The sequence below is a fragment of the Marmota flaviventris genome, chromosome 13 (assembly GCF_047511675.1).
Source record: "Marmota flaviventris isolate mMarFla1 chromosome 13, mMarFla1.hap1, whole genome shotgun sequence".
Taxonomy (NCBI): Eukaryota; Metazoa; Chordata; class Mammalia; order Rodentia; family Sciuridae; genus Marmota; species Marmota flaviventris.
In genome coordinates, this window is record NC_092510.1 from 82,766,391 (window position 1) to 82,785,858 (window position 19,468).

General features: G+C 36.9%; 1 protein-coding gene across 4 annotated transcripts in view; it reads right to left on the reverse strand.

The window, feature by feature from the left end:
• Ecpas (Ecm29 proteasome adaptor and scaffold) overlaps window positions 1-19,468 on the reverse strand; it is a 114,847-nt gene that overhangs the window by 87,425 nt on the left and 7,954 nt on the right. For 2 of the 4 annotated variants that reach the window (XM_071600832.1, XM_071600833.1), the window contains exon 2: window positions 19,220-19,323. The exons of the other annotated variants lie outside the window; for them this stretch is intronic. In XM_071600832.1, coding sequence (XP_071456933.1) covers window positions 19,220-19,241 — 22 coding nt within the window. In that variant the 5' untranslated portion in view covers window positions 19,242-19,323. The remainder of the gene's footprint in view (window positions 1-19,219; window positions 19,324-19,468) is intronic. 4 annotated transcript variants of the gene reach the window in all.

Genomic DNA, 19,468 nt, shown 5'->3' on the forward strand with positions numbered 1-19,468 from the left:
TCAGCCCATCCTAGTTTGAATGGACTGAGTGGAACCACAGAATGCAGGTCCCTGGGGGATGCTCTTCCCTGTGACCATTCCCCTGCCTCCTTCTCCCTGCTTCCTGAACCCCACCATGAGCTGAGCAGCTTGTCAGCAGGACCCTTCCCCACTGATGCGCTGCCTCACCTTAGACCCAGAGCAATGGACTTAGTCATCTACGGACTGAGACCTTTGAAAACACGGCAGTTTCACTGAAGGGGTAGGAGCAAAAGTAGAATGTACAATGTGGAGGAATGGGTGGAAAATTAAAAAGGATGTGGGGGACATGGTGGCAAAATTTAACTTATGAAAAAATGAGGGAAGAAATAGTTATTTTTTATTGTATCAGAGATCTGAGCAAGTTTAAATGGCAACAGGGTAGGGGGGAAGCCACTGTAAAGAGGAAAACTGAAGAGGGGAGAAAATCACTAGACTGGGACCCTGAGAATAAAGAAAGATTCAGGATCAAGCACAAGGTTTGAAGAATTACCTTAGGTAGGAGGAAGACCCTCTCGCCATTATAATAGGAAGGAATAAGGAGAACCGTTGTTATTTAATAAACTCGGTGTTTAATTAACTGGTGTTATTTAATAAACTTATACATTTCATCTTAGTACCAGAAGAATTTCTTTCTGATGGCTTCTCCTGCTGCTATAAACTAAAAGGCAATATCTTCTGCTGAGATTTGGAGGGCAGAGGGAAGTCAGAGGTGTGACAAAAGTAGAAGGGCTTGCAATAGGGTGAAGAAAAGAAAGCCAGGTATGGTGGTGCATGCCTATAATCCCAGCAGCTCTGCAGGCCATAGTAGGAGGATCGTGAGTTCAAAGCCAGCCTCAGGAACTTAAGTAGTCCCTGAGTAACTCAGCAAGACCCTGTCTCTAAATAAAATATAAAAAAGGTCTGAGGATGTAGCTCCATGGTTAAGCACCCCGAGGTTCAATCCCCAGTACAAAAAAAAGAGAGAGAGAAGAGAAGAAAACCTCTGGCAAAATACAACTACCACATGAAGAAAGTGTGAAGGACACAACTGAGGTTAGTGAATATCAATTTACTGCAGCACTAGTCAACACAAACAAATCAGGAAAAGCCTACCCTTTCTTCCCCCTACCCACAACATTTAACACAAGTGTCTACTGAATTAAAAAATTCAAACATTTAAAGGTAAGGTTTTCCAAATAGTCATTACAAATGTAACTTATGAAAATAACCTTTATTTCATATCAACCACTTAAAAAAAACTTGTCAAAAAAGTATCTAGATTTTGTGCATACACATACATACTTAAAAACACATTAAAAATTTTTTTAACTTTTTATAATTTTGTGGGGGTTTTTTGTAGTTACAGATGGACAGAATGTCTTTATTTTATTCGTTTATTTTCATGTGGTGCTTAGGATCGAACCCAAGGCCTCACGCCTGCTAGACAAGCACTCTACCTCTGAGCTACAGCCCCAGCCCACACATTAAAATTTTTTAAATATCTCCTTTCCATATATTATGGAAGCAGTTTTAAATGGACAAGTATTTATAAACTATATAATTATTACTAATATAATATTGTGAAAGCCCAACTAATGACTCTGTCAGATACATTACTTACTGGTTTTATTAAACTAAACCTAAGATTAACTACCTCATCTACAAAGAATAACACAAGACTGTTTCACAAGGAGACTGTGAAGATGAATTATACATGCAAAACATTACATAATACTATGTATAACTATCATACTATATGTGTAATTTTTACATTATCATGTAATAAACAATCTGGGTGACTCTGTCCCTCAACCTGGAAGATAATGCTAAACTAACCCTGTGCAATTTCCCCAGTGACTGGAATGTCTTTGTTACTCAACCATGGAACCCTCTACCCTACCTGATGACTGATGCTGAGATAACTCATGAGGAGGGAGGTGTCCAGATAATTTATACTAAGATATAATTCAAAATGGGGTTTGATCTCCCGGATTATCCCAGAAAAACTAGCCATATGATTAGAGGATTGCAGCTTTATTAACTCAGGTGGTAGTGGGGGGCTGAGGGTTGTTGGAAATTGCATCACATGACCAATGACTCAATCAATAATGTCTGGTCAATTAAAAACCCTGGACACCAAAAATCATGACCTTCCCTGATCAGCAATACTCTTGTTTGGAACAGGATAAAGATGTTCATATTGTCACACATTAATGTGCTGGGAAAGTTACATGGAACAAAAGCTTCCTATCTGGAATCCTCCCAGATATCTCTCCTTTACCTCCCTACCTATCTCTCCTTTAGGCTGGCTTTAACTCATAATCTTTTACTATAACAGTGTAATCATAGCCATAGGGCTTTCCTGAATTCTAGTCACTCTAGCAAATTAATGAACCTGAGGAAGTCCCTGGTGACCTCTAAGTTTATAGCCAGCTGGTCAGAAGTGAAGGTGGCCCTGGGATCACCTGAACTTGTAGGACGTATTTGCTGTGAGCATCTTGTGGACGACAAGATGCTTAATCTTGTCTTAATCTGCTACATATGACTACTTTGAGTAGTTGTATATCAACAAAATGTTTTATATAATGTATACATATTATATGTGGTTATTATACACTATTCCTTGAATTTTACTTCTTTTTTAAGTAAAGCTAACTACTACTACAAAACTTAAAACTTAGAAGTCTACCAAATATTTCAGAACACATTCTATCCGCTGGAAGCAAAACATGAATGATTAGTAGAATCTCACGGACAGTAGGAATACTATGCTGGATATGTTAATATCCCCATTTGCTGCCCATAAAGGAAAAGTGAACCAGGCCAGACAGCTAAAATCCCATGTGACACAAGAGCTCATGGGATAGAAACATAACTTTGGTACAAAGTCAAAATTACATGACTTATTGCTTCCAAAGACAGACAACAATGATTCAACTTGCAATTATAAACCTTGCCTTAAAAATCAGATGGGTCGGAGCTGGAGCTGGGGCTCAGAGGTAGAGCACTCCCCTAGCATGCGTGAGGTCCTGGGTTCGAGCCTCAGCACCACATAAAAATAAGTAAATAAAATAAAGGTGTTGTATCCAACTATAGCTAAAAAATAAATATTAAAAATATCAGATGAGTCATTTTAAATTACCACAAATATTATATGCATTATCTAAAAATTTACCCAGAAAGAAAAATATCTGGACCTCATGAATTCACTGGTGAAAATTCCATTATTTAGTGTAGGGGAATCACCTCCCTCTGTTGTTTTAAGAGGCCAGAATAACCCTAGCACCAAATAAGAGTATTCCAAGAAAGTAAATAAATTACATTTCACATGAACATAGAGGTAAATAAAATATCATCAAAGTCAATAAATATATAAAGTAGTTAATCAAATACAGTGATATATAAAAAAGATAATACATCCTGCCAAAAATGGGAATGACCCCAAGAATGCAAAGTTGGCTTAATGTGTAAAACCAATGTAATTAACCACATTAAGAAAATGAAGATAAACCATCATGTAATTATCTCAACATATACAGTAAGGGCATTTACACTGAATATATGGGAATAAACTATTCATGTTGAACAGGCTAGGAAGAAAAGAGAACTTCCTTAATCTGATAAAGAATTTTTACAAAAACTTACAGCAACCATACTTAGTGGCAAAGTAACAAACACCTTTCCCTTGAGTTTAAAAACAAGAATGAAACCATGGCAGTGCCAGTGAAGAGGTAGGGGCAAAAGTAGACTACAATGTAGAAGAATGGGTGGAAAATTAAAAAGGATGTGGGAGATTAAACCATTTACTTTCTATTAACTATTAACAATTCTATTCAGATTTGTCTTGAAAATTTTATTCAGAGCAGTAAGAAAAATAAGATGTATTAAGATTGAAAAGGAAGAAATATATTCATTATTTGTAGATGATACATTTAATACATTAAAAATACATATGAATTACTAGACTAAAAATACACAAATCAGTTGCTTTTTCTCTATGCCAGCAACAAATCATTAAAAATAAAATTTGAAAACACCTATTTCAATGATATTAAAACAAATTAAATATCTAGAAATTAATCTAGGGAAAGATGTGCAAGCCTTCTACACAGAAAACTACTAAAATACACAGCTGTGAGACATTAAGAAAAACTTTTTAAAAAGTGTATACCATATTCATGGATCAGAAACTCAGTATTAGTTAAGGACTCCTAAGATTTTTTACAAAAATCTGAAATCTGAAACACTACACAATCCAAAACTTTTTTTGAGCATTGACCTGATGTTACAAGCAGAAAATTCCACACTGGACCTAACATGACAAATCACAGCAAAACACAGGTGCACAAAACATATTATATAAAATTACCCTCAGGCTATTGTATATATTATAGTTTGGACATGAGGTATCCCCCAAAAAACTAAGTATGTTAAGCGGGAATGTTAAGAGGTGAAATTATGGGCTGGGGATGTGGCTCTAGCGGTAAGGGTGCTGGGCGCTGGGTTCGATCCTCAGCACCACATAAAAATAATAAAAAAAATAAAGATGTTGTGTCCACCGAAAACTAAAAAATAAGTATTAAAAAATTCTCTCTCTCTCTCATTTAAAAAAAAAAAAAAAGAGGTGAAATTATTGGATTATGAGAACTGTAACCAAGTTGTCCATCCTAGTTTGAATGGACTGACTGGGTGGTAACTGTAGGCCAGTGGGTCATGGCTGGAGGAGGAGGTCACTGAGGACTGCCTTGAAAGGATTCATCTTCCCTATGGCCCGTTTTTCTCTTTCTCTCTCCCTTACTCTCTCTCTTCTTCCTGGTAGCCATAAAGTGAGCAGCTTTCCTCCCTGGACCCTTAGCCCATGATGCTCTATCTCACCTTGGGCCCACAGCAATAAATTCAATCATCTGTGGACTGAGACCTCTAAAACAGTGAGTCCTAAATCAACTTTTCCTCCTCTAAGTTGTTCTGATTATATTTTGATTAGAGCAACAAAAAGCTAACACAAAACTGGTACTGAGAGTGAGGTCACTGCTGCAACTAGCCTAATCATGAGATTCACAAGCCTTTAGAGCTGGTATGCAAGAGGAATTTTAAAAAATTCAAATCTGGAGATTGCAGGCTAGAAAAGCCTTAAAAGTTTATAGCTTACTGGGCAATTCTGGTAGGAGCTCAGAAGAATAGACTGCCAAAAGGAATGCAGACTGTGCTCAGGAGGTTTCAAAGTGAAATGAGGACTCTACTGGGAATTGGACTAGAGAGGCCACTTGTGTTATATTCTGGAAAAGAACTTGTCTACATTTTGCCCATGTCCTGAATCTGTGTGAGGCTACATTTAAAGGTGAAAGACTAATTAATCTGGCAGAGGAAATTCAAGGTAGCACAGCAGTCAGTCAGTAGCATGGATATTGCTACCAGTTTTTAGCCAGGTTACTGTGAGTATCCAGAGCAAAAGCAGAGCTGAAGGATTTTAAAAACTTACAGTTTGACCAGAAAAGTGCATGTAAACACATGACCAAGGAAGACCTGATTGTGAATGAGATTATAGTCACTAAAGAGAATACTTTGCACAAGACAACAGGAAAAATGGCCTGAAGACATCCCAGGAATTTGCAAGACCACACCCATGCAGGCTCAAGGATATAAAAGGGGAAATTCCTTTGAGGAGAGATCATGGGGGTGTCCTGCTTCCACAGGGGGGCCTGAGAAAAAGTTTCACAAGGCTCAATCGCCCAGGCACCCAGAGACCTCTATAGCCATGACTCCAGGGAGTCCAACCAGTGCACAAGCTGACAGAAAACCCTGGCATCATCTATATAGTGCTGGCTCTGCAGAAACGCACGACGCACGATTCAAATTAAGGGATCGTGGAAGCTTCAAAGAAAGGCCTGCAAAACCAGATGAAGTGTAGCAGGGCCAAAATCCCTGTGGGCTGCCCCTGAAGCTGTAAAGGTAGAGCCAAAGCTGAAATGGAGACCCCATGAATTAAAAAAGATGCCAGTAACATGGACTGTCTGCCAAGAAAAATTAACGGCTACAGAGAGAGCCAGGTGAAAAGATAGTCCATCTAAACTGCAACCAGGAAGGCTAACAGGGTGAATCCCTTGTATCACAGCCATGTGTTCTAGATGCTGTACCAGGAGTTACAAGTGAAGTTGTAGAACCCGTTTGTCAGGTTGGATTTTGGTCTTGTTTTGGCACCATCCTTTCTTTCCTCTCCTTCAGCTTCCTGGCTGCCACGAAGTGAGCAGCTTTCCTCCTGAGCATCCTTCGGCAGTGATGTTCTGCCTTATCTTGGGCCCAGAGCAAAAGACTCACCCATCTACGCACTGAGACCTCTGAAATCATGAGTCCCAAATAAATTTTTCCTCCTCCAAGTTGTTCTGATCAGGTATTTTGGTCACAGCAATGAAAAGCTGACATATATGAATGAAATGACATATATGAATGAAAAGCTATACAGTACATGAAGTATACAAAAGACATAAATGAATTTTGTGGTTAAGACTTGGGTCCCATCCCCAATTTACCTCATTATATATGTGCAAATATTATAAAATAAGAAGCCCAAAATAATTCTGGTATCAACAATTTTCGATATAGGTTACTGAACTTGTGTTGGAAAGATGTCAGTTTTCCCCAAACTGACCTACGGACTATACAATAACAATCCAATAGACACTCTCAGGAATATAGCAAAACTGATTCTACAATTTATGCAAATGGCCAAAATTTGCCAAGATGATCTTAAAGGAAAAAAAAAAGGTAAAAGAAAATGTGCCAAGATTTGCCAAGATTAGATCCTAAAAAGGAAAAACAGTTTAGATGGCCAGATTTCAAGACTCACTAAAAGCTACAATAATTAAAAGTATGGCATAGTGCAATAGCAAACAAACAAGTTAAACAAAATAAAAATTCTTAAAAGATAAACACAGGTTGTCTGATTTATAAGAGAACTGCCATTGCAACGCAGTAAGTAAGTGATGGTCTTTTCAATAAGTGGTTGTAGATCAACTGTATTGCAAAATGGGGAAATAAAACTTAATCCCTGTCATCAGATGTAAAAGAAAATCAAATCCTGATGGATCATAAATCTAAATATGAGTGGCTAGGGGTGTAGGTCACTGGTAGAACATGTACTTAGCATGCACAGGCACTTTATCCAATCCCCAGCACCAAAAAATAAATAAATATCTAAATGTAAAAAGTAAAACAATGAAATTCCTAGAAGGGAAAAAAAGAAAAAAGAGAATACTATTATTACCACAGGAAAAGAGATCTAAAACCAAAAAGCTAGCTGGTAAAGAAGTCTGGGGAATATAAATTACAAAACCCCAGTCTCTCACAGTACACAGTTTATAAATGTGTATTTGGAACAGCCCTGAAGAAAACTACCATAATCTGATGAAGCATTTCTGTATAAAACCTATACCAAATATATGCATGCAAAACTGGAACAAAACAAAAATGTATATTACCAGCACTTCTAAGTAAACTGAACTAAAGGGTTCAAGAAAATAAAACATGAAAAAAAAAGGTCATATTAAAAACAATTTCATAGATTATAGGAGACGGGGAACAGAAAATAAGAAAGTTATCATGTTCCATGTAAGATCAAAATACAGAAATCACAGACTGGGGCTGGGGCACAGTGGTAGAGCACTTGCCTGGCCCATGTGAGGCACTAGGTTCAATTCTCAGCACCACATAAAAATAAAATAAAGGTATTGTGTCCACCTACAATTAAAAAAAATACATATTTAAAGAAAAATACAGGGCTGGGGATGTGGCTCAAGCGGTAGTGCGCTCGCCTGGCATGCGTGCGGCCCGGGTTCGATCCTCAGCACCACATACCAACAAAGATGTTGTGTCTGCCGAAAACTAAAATAAATAAATAAATATTAAAATTCTCCAAAAAAAAAGAAAAATACAGAAATCAACTGAGATTCATCAGAACAAAGAATCAGAAAGTAGCTTTTTAAATGAGTGATTTCACTATGTTCACATATGAATACAAAACCAGTGTAACTCCACATCTCGTACAACCACAAAAATAGGAAGTTATATCCCCTGTATGTATATCAAAATACATCCCACTGTAATGTATAACTAAAAAGAACAAATAAAAAAAAATATTTAAATGAGTGATTTAAGCCAGGCATGGTGGTGCATGTATATAATCACAGCATCTCAGGAGACTGATTTAGAAGGACTGCAAGTCTGAAGCTAGCCTTGGCAATTTAGCAAAACCCTGTATCACAATAAAAATAAAAAAGAATGTAGTTCAGCAGTAAAACACCCCTGGATTCAATCATAGCACTACAAAATTAAATAAATTTAAATATTTAAAAATAAAATTTACCAACCTAGATGCCCTTCAATAGATGAATGGATAAAAAAAAAATGTGGCATTTGTACACAATGGAGTATTACTCTGCACTAAAAAATGACAAAATCATGGAATTTGCAGGGAAATGGATGGCACTAGAGCAGATTATGCTAAGTGAAGCTAGCCAATCCCTAAAAAACAAATGCCAAATGTCATCTTTGATGTAAGGAGAGCAACTAAGAACAGAATAGGGAGGAAGAGCATGAGAAGATCACCATTAAACAGGGACGAGAGGGGAAAGGGAAAGAGAGAGAGAAGGGAAATTGCATGGTAAAGGAAGGAGACCCTCATTGTTATACAAAATTACATATAAGAGGAAGTGAGGGGAAAGGGGAAAAAAAACAAGAGAGAGAAATGAATTACAGTAGATGGGGTAGAGAGAGAAGATGGGAGGGCAGGGGAGGGGAGGGGAGGGGGGATAGTAGAGGATAGGAAGGGCAGCAGAATACAACATACACTAGTATGGCAGTATGTAAAAAAGTGGATGTGTAACCGATGTGAATCTGCAATATGTATACGGGGTAAAAATGGGAGTTCATAATCTGCTTGAATCAAATGAATGAAATATGATATGTCAAGAGCTTTGTAATGTTTTGAACAACTAATAATAAAAAAAATTAAAAAATATTTAAAAAATAATAAATAAATAAAAATAGAATTTATTAATTTAGCCAGATGTAATTCAAACTATAATCCCAGCTACTTGGAAGGTTGAGGCAGGAGGACAGCCAAAGGAATGTAGCTCAGAGACTGAGTGCTTGCCTAGCATGTGCAAGGCCCTGAGACCCATCACCAGTATTGCAAAAAAAAAAAAAAAAAGGAGAAGCAGAAAAAGGAGGAGGAAGTAGAGGAGTATGGTGTTAATTTACAACAACAATACAACAATAAAAACTGTAGAGTATCTAGAAATAAATTAATAAAACATATCAAAGTCCTTTATAGAGAAAATTATAATCTAAACTGTAACTCATAAGAGAAGACCAGAATAAATAGAGAATAATAATATCCATGAATTTCTGTATCAGACAGAATAGGTTGGATCATTTTGTGATAATAATGCCAAAATCCACACGGCTTAAAGAAACAATATTAGTTGCTGACACTATTCATCAACCATAGGTAAAAGAAGGGTTCTGCTAAGTAGTCAGCTGACAGAACCAATCCCATCTCCAACACCGCGGGCTGGTGCCATATTCCCAATCTCTCTGCCCAAATCACTGGTTAAACTAATCACATGCCCCAGCTCCATTCCCAACCAAAAGGCCTCCAGGCACTAAATTTTATTTTGCGCCCAGAAGAGAAAACCAAAAATATCTGGTAAATAGCATTAATACTGACAAATAAAATCAATATTGCAAAGTGAGCAGCTCCCCCGCAAACACACTCTATAGACAACAGAGTTCATGAAACCTAAAGAACTGAGTATAAAATTCATGTGGAATATGAATGGAACATGGGGCTATTAAAGAGCCAAGAATAACTGATAATTTTTAACAAAAGTAAATGGCCTGACTAGATTTCAAGACTTATTAAAACTACTAATTAAGACTGTGTAACAAGACTCAGTAGTGCACACCTGTGATCCCAACTACTCAGAGACTGAGGCAAGAAGATCACAAGTTTGAGGCCAGCCTGGGCAACAGCAAGAACCTATCTTAAAAAAAAAAAAAAACTGAAAAGGGTAGGGGATGCTACACAGTGGTAGGGCACTTGCCTAGCATGAATGAAGCCCTTAAATTTGCCCTGGGATACAATTTTAAGACTGTGCTGATGAAAATACAGAAATGGACAAACCTATAGGCTAAAATAGAGAACATGGAAAGAGAACTAGAAATGCATGAAACTTGAGATTGGCAAAAATTACATGAAGAATCAGAGCAAACGGCTAGGGGGTGTAGCTCGGTGGTAGAGCACATACTTATAAGCATGCAGGAGGACTTAGGTTCAAACCCCAACAACATCTAAAGCAAACAAAAAAAAAAAAATATTAGAGAAAAAAGAAACCATTCAATGACATGGAAAAAAATATCAAATACCCAAAAAATCACTTGCAAGTAAATTAAGGACATGGGTATAAAAGCAAGACTTTAAAGCTTTTCCAAGAAAAGGGAAAATTAAAACTCAACACACACACAAACTCAAGCACAAAGCATGAAACAGGAATATATTAAGATTAAAAATATAAAAGACTACACAAAGCAATTGAATAAGCATAAATATCTACAATGTCTTTTTTAAAATATTTATTTTTTAGCTGGACACAATATCTTTATTTTGTTTATTTATTTTTATGTGGTGCTGGGGATCAAACCCAGGGCCTCGCATAAGCACTCTGCCGCTGAGCCACAACCCCAGACCTCTACAATGTCTTTTAACTAAGAAATTGAATATAGAGAACTACAACTGAAGAAAAATAATGCAATTTTCTAAGTGGACAAAAAAATACAAATAGGCAATTCAGAGAAGAGACACAAATATCAAATAATATGCAAAAGGATGTTCCATGCCACTAGTCACATATACGCAGTTTTTTTTTTTTTTTTGGGGGGGGGGTACAGGGATTGAACCCAGAGGCACTTAACCACTGAGCCACATCCCCAGCCCACTTTATTGTGTGTGTTGGTATGTTGGGACAGGATCTCAGTAAGTTGCTTAGGGCCTTGTTAAGTTGCTGAGGCTGGCCTCAAACTTGCCATCCTCCTGTCTCAGCCTGTCTGGTCTCTGGAATTACAGGTGTGTACCACCATACCCAGCCTATGCACAATTAATACAATAGTGACCTACTATTTTGCATGCCTGACAACAAAAAAATAAAGTTTCCAAATTTAACAGTATCAACTGTTGGTAAAGACTTAAAATAAACCAAGAGGAATTCTGGTTTTCTCGAGGGTAGGGGAATACACACTGATATGATCACTTCTCTAATAAAGTCATCTTCAGTAAAGTTGGAGAGACACATGCACTTCAACTTTGCAGGTCTACTAATCAATAGCCCATCTACAAACTATTGAGTAAAGAGTTCTTTAGTTCTACTTCCTTCAGAAACTCTTACTAGGATAAGAAATGTTAAATTTACAGTAATACTTATATTCTGATGAAAGTTCCTTAATCTCAGGAAATATTTCCTCCGACCATACTTTGTGTAGCACTGTTCTGGAAAATGTTTTTTTCCTAAAAAGAGATAAAGTTAGGACACACGAATGAAACTGTTCATAGCCACAAGGTTAGTAAAAGCAAAAATACGAAAACAATCTAAACATCAGTCAACTGAAGAACAAATAAAGAAACCGTGGCACTGTCATACAACAGTGGAAATAAACAGGAGTTTCATGTCACATGGGCCAATTGGACTATTTCTGAAAAATATAAGATGAAACAAAGCAAGTTGCAGAAAAATGTGTACATTTTTAGTTAAAAGACATGTAGATTTTTATGCTTATTCTTTTGCTTTATAGTCTTTTATATTTTTAATTTTAATATATTCCTGTTTTATGCTTTGTGCTTGAGTTTGTGTGTGGGTTGAGTTTTAATTTTCCCTTTTCACTTTTCTTGGAAAAGCTTTAAGTATGACTTCAAGCTTTTAATCTGACTTCTTGGCCTTTTGTCTAAGATCAAGTAAAGAAAGATATGTACAATATGGACCCACTTATGCAAAGTTTCTAAATTTTACATATATGGCATATGATACAAACATCACAGGATGACAACCTCTAAGTGGAAGGGAAAAAAGGAAAGGAAAAAAGGAGAAGTAAAATGAGATGGCAAGAAGTAGCACAGGAAGTCTGAACTCTCTTTAATGTTATTTTTTAAAATGAAAGAAAATTACTTTCACTGCAAGGAAAAATTAAAGATCTGAAGCTAATTAAAAAAATTATAAAGACTTGACAATAATAGGTCAAGTCTTACATCTGTCAATAATAAGTCCTCAGAAAGGGCTGCAATAACGACTCAACGACTCAGTAGCAGAGAGCATTTGCCTAACATGATCAGTGTATGGGCTCAATCGATAAGCACTACAAAAAAAAATAGTCTTCATAAGATTGTTCCTTATTACTTCTCTTTTTACTTTAAATATTTCATTATTTTTAAAAGAACACATACACATCTATTGTGATTTGGATATGAAATGTACCCAAAAAGCTCCTGTGTTAATGCAGGAACATTGAGAGATAAACTGATTGGACTGTGAGAACTGTAACCTAATCAGTCCATCCTAATTTGAATGGACTGAGTGGTAACAATAAACAGGTGGGGTGTGGCTGGAGAAAGTAGATCACTGGAGGCATGCCCTGGAAGGGCCATCTTTCTTGTAACCCCTTCCCCCTCGCTCTGCTTCAGTGGCTGCCATGAGTGGAGCAGCACTCTTCTACTACACCTTTCCACCATGTTCTGCCTCTCTTGGGCCCAGAGCAATGAGCCTAGCTGACCATGGACTAAACCTCTGGAATCTGGGCCAAAATAAACTTTTCCTCCTCTAAATTGTTCTTGTCAGGTATTTTTCTCCTTACATTTTCATGTACTCTTCAAATATTCTTCAGTAAAAATACATTTAATTTTTTATTTGAAAAAAAATACACAAATTGTTTTTAAAGAATTCATGTTTCAAGTATAAGAACAAAATGTTTTAATTCCAAAATATTCAAGCTTGAAAGAAACCTTGCAGTATATAGATGAACAAAAACAGGAACGTTTGATCTCAAAGGAAAATATTAAAACCCTGACAATCTTAAATCACAGAAAAAAAAACAATTTCCAGTTTAGCTCATGTCAACTATTATATTTATCAGGGAAAAAACTGTCAAGAATGTAAGTATATTCATTTACTTTCCTTTAAATAATTCTCTAATTCATATTATTCATTTGTCTTTAGTTTCTTTAAAGAAGGAGTCCAGCAACACAGGAGGCTGAAGCAGGAAGATCGCAAGTTCAAAGCCAGCCTCAATAACTTAGTGAGGCCCTAACCAATTTAGCAAGACTCTGCCTTAAAACAAAAACTTTTAAAAAGGGCTGAAAATGTGGCTCAGTGGTTAAGCGCCCCTGGGTTCAACTCTGCATAGCAAAAAAAAAAAAAGACAAAGAAAGAATCTTCTCTCCTCCTACCTCTAAGATAAAAATCATCAGTATAAGTTTAAGGATTTGGGGCTGGGTTCAATCCCTAGTACCACCAAAAAAAGAAAACTTAAAGACTTCGGTCCCCTGCTACACACCTTTAGCCATCAGTATTTCTGAAAACGTTAAATTATTCATGAGAAATAAAAACTACCCACACAAATTTTCAGAACTCTCCAAAACATACAACTCTTAGACTTCTGAGTTAATGAGGAAAAGCTATTTTCCTACTGGACTTGAATTACAATTACTGCTTTTTCACTTACATCATTATTCCTTGTGTGTGTGTGTGTGTGTGTATGTGTGTGTGTGTGTATGGAAAAAGCAACAAATCAATTTGCTTAGATGTTACCACCTTCTCAGGAAAACCTGAATATCAAAAACATTCCTTAGAAAGTAAGCAAAAAAAAAAAAAAAACTGTCAAAAGGAACAGGGAAAGGACTATCCCTGATCACCTCTGTGTGGTGGAATTTCAGAGGATTCTTTTCCATTTGTTTAATTCCAGGTTATTATTAACTTACTTCAAAAGTACGTGTTACTTTACGTAAACAAGAAAGAGAAAATGGTTATTTTGGGGGTTGAAAGGTTTCACAGTTTTTATACTATTTGTATAAATTTTATACAAATAGTATCACTTTTTCTGCATATAAAAGAAAATTTCAAAATATATGTAAGGACCTAGGGATGTGGCTTACTGGTATATCACTTGCCTAGCATGTGTGAGGCCCAGGCTCAATCTCTGGCAAAAAAATAAAAACTACAATAAATAAGGATAGAGTCTCAGTGTAAAGCTGAAATTGACAGGAAAGGTGAAAATACCTAGACCATTGTCCATTACATCATAAATTAACTAATAACCTAAAACTACAGAATATTTTTTAAATGATCTGTCCAGTAACCATAGAATTATACTAGATATAACAGAATATTTCACAAAGAAGTATCTTCCTAATACTATTTACCCTCTTCTGATTCGTACATTTGAATCAAATGGCCTTTTATGCAAAAAAAAAAAAAAATTTTTTTTAGATGCTGGGGATCAAACCCAGGGTCTTGTGCATGCCAGGTCACATGGCCTTTTGAGTCTCAGAAAAACTTGGTGTGGTACAGATACTGTGTGCATTTATAAAGGGAAAATTGAGTTTCATGATCTAACTGACTTGTCAAAGGTCACCAAACTAATAAGACACAGAACCAGAAGTTGAACCCAAAGAAATCTTTATCCTCTAACTACACACTAGAACTCAATTTTTTCTCTAAAATACTATCTACTGAAGCAGGTAATATCAGCTCTAGTTTACATTCGGGAAAATAAAGCCTAGAAAAAAATATTCAACATTTCAAAGCTAGTAAGTGGCAGTCCACCTACAAACCCAAACCTCCTTCTAGTATACTAAATTTACAGCACAGCCTAAGAGACAAGATAGAGAAGATACTAAATCTAATTAGACTTTGAACCCTGACCACAGCCAATGTGTGAGGGGTGGATCACAAACGAAATTCATCTTTTCTTCAAGCATTCAGAATTGGGACCAGAAATGCCAAGCTTCCTCTGAGTGGATCTGTAAAAAGCAAGCTAGAAGATATGACATGGGCATCTGCAGCCTACCCCATGAAACAAAAAAAAAAAAAAAAAAAAAAAACCAGAGAAAGCTGATCTGAAGAAAGAAAAACATGGAAGCCCAGAGAGAAGCTAGAAGAAAATCTGAATAGCTTCTAGTCCCTAGTTCCAAAGACCTCTGGAAGGCCCTCTTGGTTCCATAAGACTTTCTGATTCCTTGTAAGTGCCCATTTTTTGCTTAAGCCAGTTTCAACTGCGTTCAAATATAAAAGGAATGCCTTCACCAAGAAAACAAAGATATATTTCCATGAGAGACCACTTAAAAAAAAATAATAAGCAGCTCCCTTATGCCTAGGATGAATATCAGATCAGAGAGGGAGTCCATCCCAAGCATAGGTCGATCTTGCTCCAAGGAACCTTCTCAACTATGCCTCTAAACACTCTCAAAAAAACAATCCAAATCCTAAGAGCTTCATAAGTATGCCATAAATTCTCGCAGCCCAATTATTTTGACCAAGCAAGTCACTCAAAAGGAAATATTCTCCCAACTGCTCCAGATCATCCCTCCATCTCCACACATCCAAATCTGTCCGGCTTGAAGTCCAGCTTAAATACCACATGCTACACACACACACACACACACACACACACACACACACGCCTTCCATGCTGACCCTGAAGACTTTCACAACCCTTTTCAATTCCTCTTCTAGCAAAATTACCTTTTGCTGTATAATATGTAACTGTCCAATCTTCCCTTCTCCAGACTATTTGAGGTGTGATTTGAATCTGACTCTATCTGACTGCCTACTCATTTGTTTCCATCTTCCTCCAGCTCAAGTTGAGAAACTGTGACTTAATTTCTTTTATCCCAGCACTTAACTCAGTTTCTTGCAGAGAATAGTTGCTGATAAATGCTGAATGTTTAAAGTATTAACTCCTCCTGCACTACAAAGGCTATTTAGAAATCTATAGTCTAACATCTGTAGTACAGGAAAGGAGGGGACTCCTGGTAATTTTTAAATTAGAATCACTTGGAAAAGGGACTGTATCTTTTTTTTTTTTTTTTAAGAGAGAGAGAGAGACAGAGAAAGAGAGTTTTTTTTTAATATTTACTTTTCAGTTATCGGTGGACACAACATCTTTATTCTATTTGTATGTGGTGCTGAGCATCGAACCTAGCGCCCCACACAACCCAGGCAAGCATGCTACTGCTTGAGCCACATCTCCAGCCCGGGACTTTATATTTTTAATAGTATGACAAGTGTTTAGAAGTTGTAAAAATTTAAAAAGTGAGATTCCTGAAGATCTGATTATGTGGCAGAATGGCTCTGCTCCAAATCAGCAGGAGTGCAACAGTTACTACAGAGAGGGAAAAAAAAAAGAAAAAGAGGGCTGGAGATGTAGCTCAGTAGAAGAGCACCTACCTGGTATGGGCAGCTCTGGGTTTGATCTGAAGGAAAGAAAAAAGGAGAGAAAAGAAAGGAAAAGGGTGAAAAGGAGAAGAGAAGAGAGGTTAAGGAAGAGGGGAGGGGAGAAACTAGTTAAACTGTAGAAGATCAAGTGCTTCTAAAACAATGCCTCTCCCTATGACTTCATCACATCTTCAAGAGTGTACTCTTGGAATGCTTGGGTTAGCTGCATTTCCAGAAATGGGAGTGCAAACGTTAAATATGGGAACTGAATTATATGAAAACTGGAAGTAACAGGCTGGGGATCAAGGAAGAGAATGAGCAACTCTGAACTTTGATGATCCCTGTAATTAGGAGTTTGAGACTAAAACTATGAAGAATAAGAGAGCTCTGCCTGGCATCTAGACTTTGTGGATAATTCTCAATGTTTTCTAGTAGATAATTCTATGAGTTATAAATCTAACCAGGTACTAGCCCTTAAAGTCCACTTCATCTTTTGATTTCTAAATGTCATTTCAAATCACTAAATATCACTCTAATACTTGACAAAATCCAAATGAAGCCAGCAAGATGCTTCTTTAGAAATTAATGGCTATCCAGGCACGGTGATACACACCTGTAATCCCACTGACTCAGAAGGCTAAGGCAGGAAGATCACAAGTTTGAGGCCAACCTCAGCATCTCAGTGAGGCCCTACTTCGCTGGGAATGTAAATCTGTGTACACTATTTCTGGGTTCAATCTCGGAAGGAAGGAAGAAAGGAAAGAAGGGAGGAAGGCAGGGAGGGAAGGGGAGGGAAGACTAGAAATATGAAATCTGAGCTCTAATCCTATGATTTTAAGTACAGGCTTGCTTCTACCTCTATCCTATATTTTAAGGAACTCAATTAAATGCAAATGTCCTTAAAAGGAGAATGTTAAGTTATCCAACATTAACCACCAATATAATATGTTGCAAGTGGGGAGAAGATTCATTCCTGGAACGAGACAATCCATCCAAGTTCCTATGGGAGTTGCCTCCCTGAAGCCAGGGCAGCCCAATGGGTAGCAAGAAAACCTTCACAGATAATTAAGTCCTAGACAGAAGGTCTCTGCTAATGCAGTCCGTGCCAGTAACCCTGAAACCCTTCTCTCCGAAATTAAGGTAATCAGATCATCTTCCTGTCCCCTAGTCTGCACCATCACAAGGCAAAGGCAGATGTTCCTATCGGGACACCCCTGCATCCAGATACACTTGTGTTTAGGCCCTTTAAGCAGGAAAATGAAAAGAGAAGTCTTGCTTTCCCTAACAGAAGTCCTAGCCTGTGAATGATCAACAAGGCTACCCCTCCCCCTGCTAGCACCAAGCCTCCATCCTGTTTCTACCCTCACCCACTCTACCCCCCTCATACACACCTGAGGAAGAGAAGGAAGTCCTAGGGGTAGCTTGGCAAGGTTGGGCTGGGTGATAAAACAAGTAATCCACATCCTAAATGTCATGAATAAGTGCCAGACTTCTAACACACACTTTGAGGTCCACAAGCTCTCATCTCCAAGGAGGCCCTCTCCCCCAGAGCCAGGAGGTGGCAGATAGATACACAAATTAGAAATCAGATGTAATCAGGTGATGAGCAAAAGGATTACTTTATGAAAGCCAGTTTGTAGGAAGCAATGTATTCTACATAAGAGTAGGATAGTAAAAATCTACCCAAAGCAGTTAATTACTTTAAAAGCTCATTTGAATGGTAAACTGTAGAATGTTCCTGATTTCTGTACTATTTAAATCCCAGCATTTGTGGTATGACCTGCTTGTCTTCAGTATATCATAAAGGCCTTAAAACATCTCTCACAGGCCCAAAAGCTGTAAGAGCTCAAGGATCTAGGAAGGAATAAACAACACTCTCATTGCTCTTCTGAACAATTTCTTCCAAACCCTCCAATTTTCCATTTCTCAAATAACACAAAAAAGTCAAATTTTATTCTGAAGTTGAACTTTGATTATAAAATATATCATCCCTCAAAACTCTACATAAATGAATTAAGACACCACAAACCATAATTAACATTATACCTACCAAAAAGTAGTAGAATATACTAAGGGAAAAGTAGTTAAATAACTCTAAGAATTAAATTAGAAGATAGCAACAAAAAGCACTTTTGGATTAAAGTTTCAAAATCCCAAGAAGTCACTGGATATTGAATCCTAATATCAGAGAATTACAATCAGAATTTTCAGGGTTTCAAAAGACATTCTATACCATCCAAGAGTAAAAGTCACACCATATTCTTGAACTAACTCAGAGTGAAGAAGAACTAAGTGGCTTTTTTTTAAATCACAGTGCACTTTGAAAATAGCAGAATCAGGAATATCCAATTACCATGATAATGCTTCCTTCAATACCTCTTTTCATAAATAAAACAATTAACTCCACGAGTATGTTCCTAGAGCATGTGAAATCTTTTGTGTGGCAGATAATGTTATTTGTAAACTAGCACCCATTATCTTTCCCCTGTGCACACTGCTAAGCACCATCTTCAAATTTTACGTTTTTCTTCTTTCTTGCTCTTTTTTTAAAGTTTATCATCAGAGAGAATAGAGGCTTCAGGCATATACAAACTAATATGAACTTCACTGATTCTCTCAGGATAGCCAGAAAATAGGGCAAGGAAAAAACCTAAGATCTTGGGGGGAAAATGCCACCTGATAATCGATGCATTTTTAAATGCTGCTACAAAAAAATGCACACATCCTCAGGAACTAATTCTACTAACCTCTACAATCAATGTGATACATGGTTTATCCAATCTTGACAAAAATCCTCTGGATCACCAATGGTATGTTCATCCACTCGTACATACGCAATTGTATAAAGAATCTATTATTTAGAACACCAAAAAAAAAATACAATTAAAAGATTTATACGCATAGCTATCATTTTTTTTAAAATAAGCACTTTTCATTTTTTGCTAAAATCTTTAATGCCCTGTTTTGCAAATTCAGAATGAAAAGTAAAAAATAAT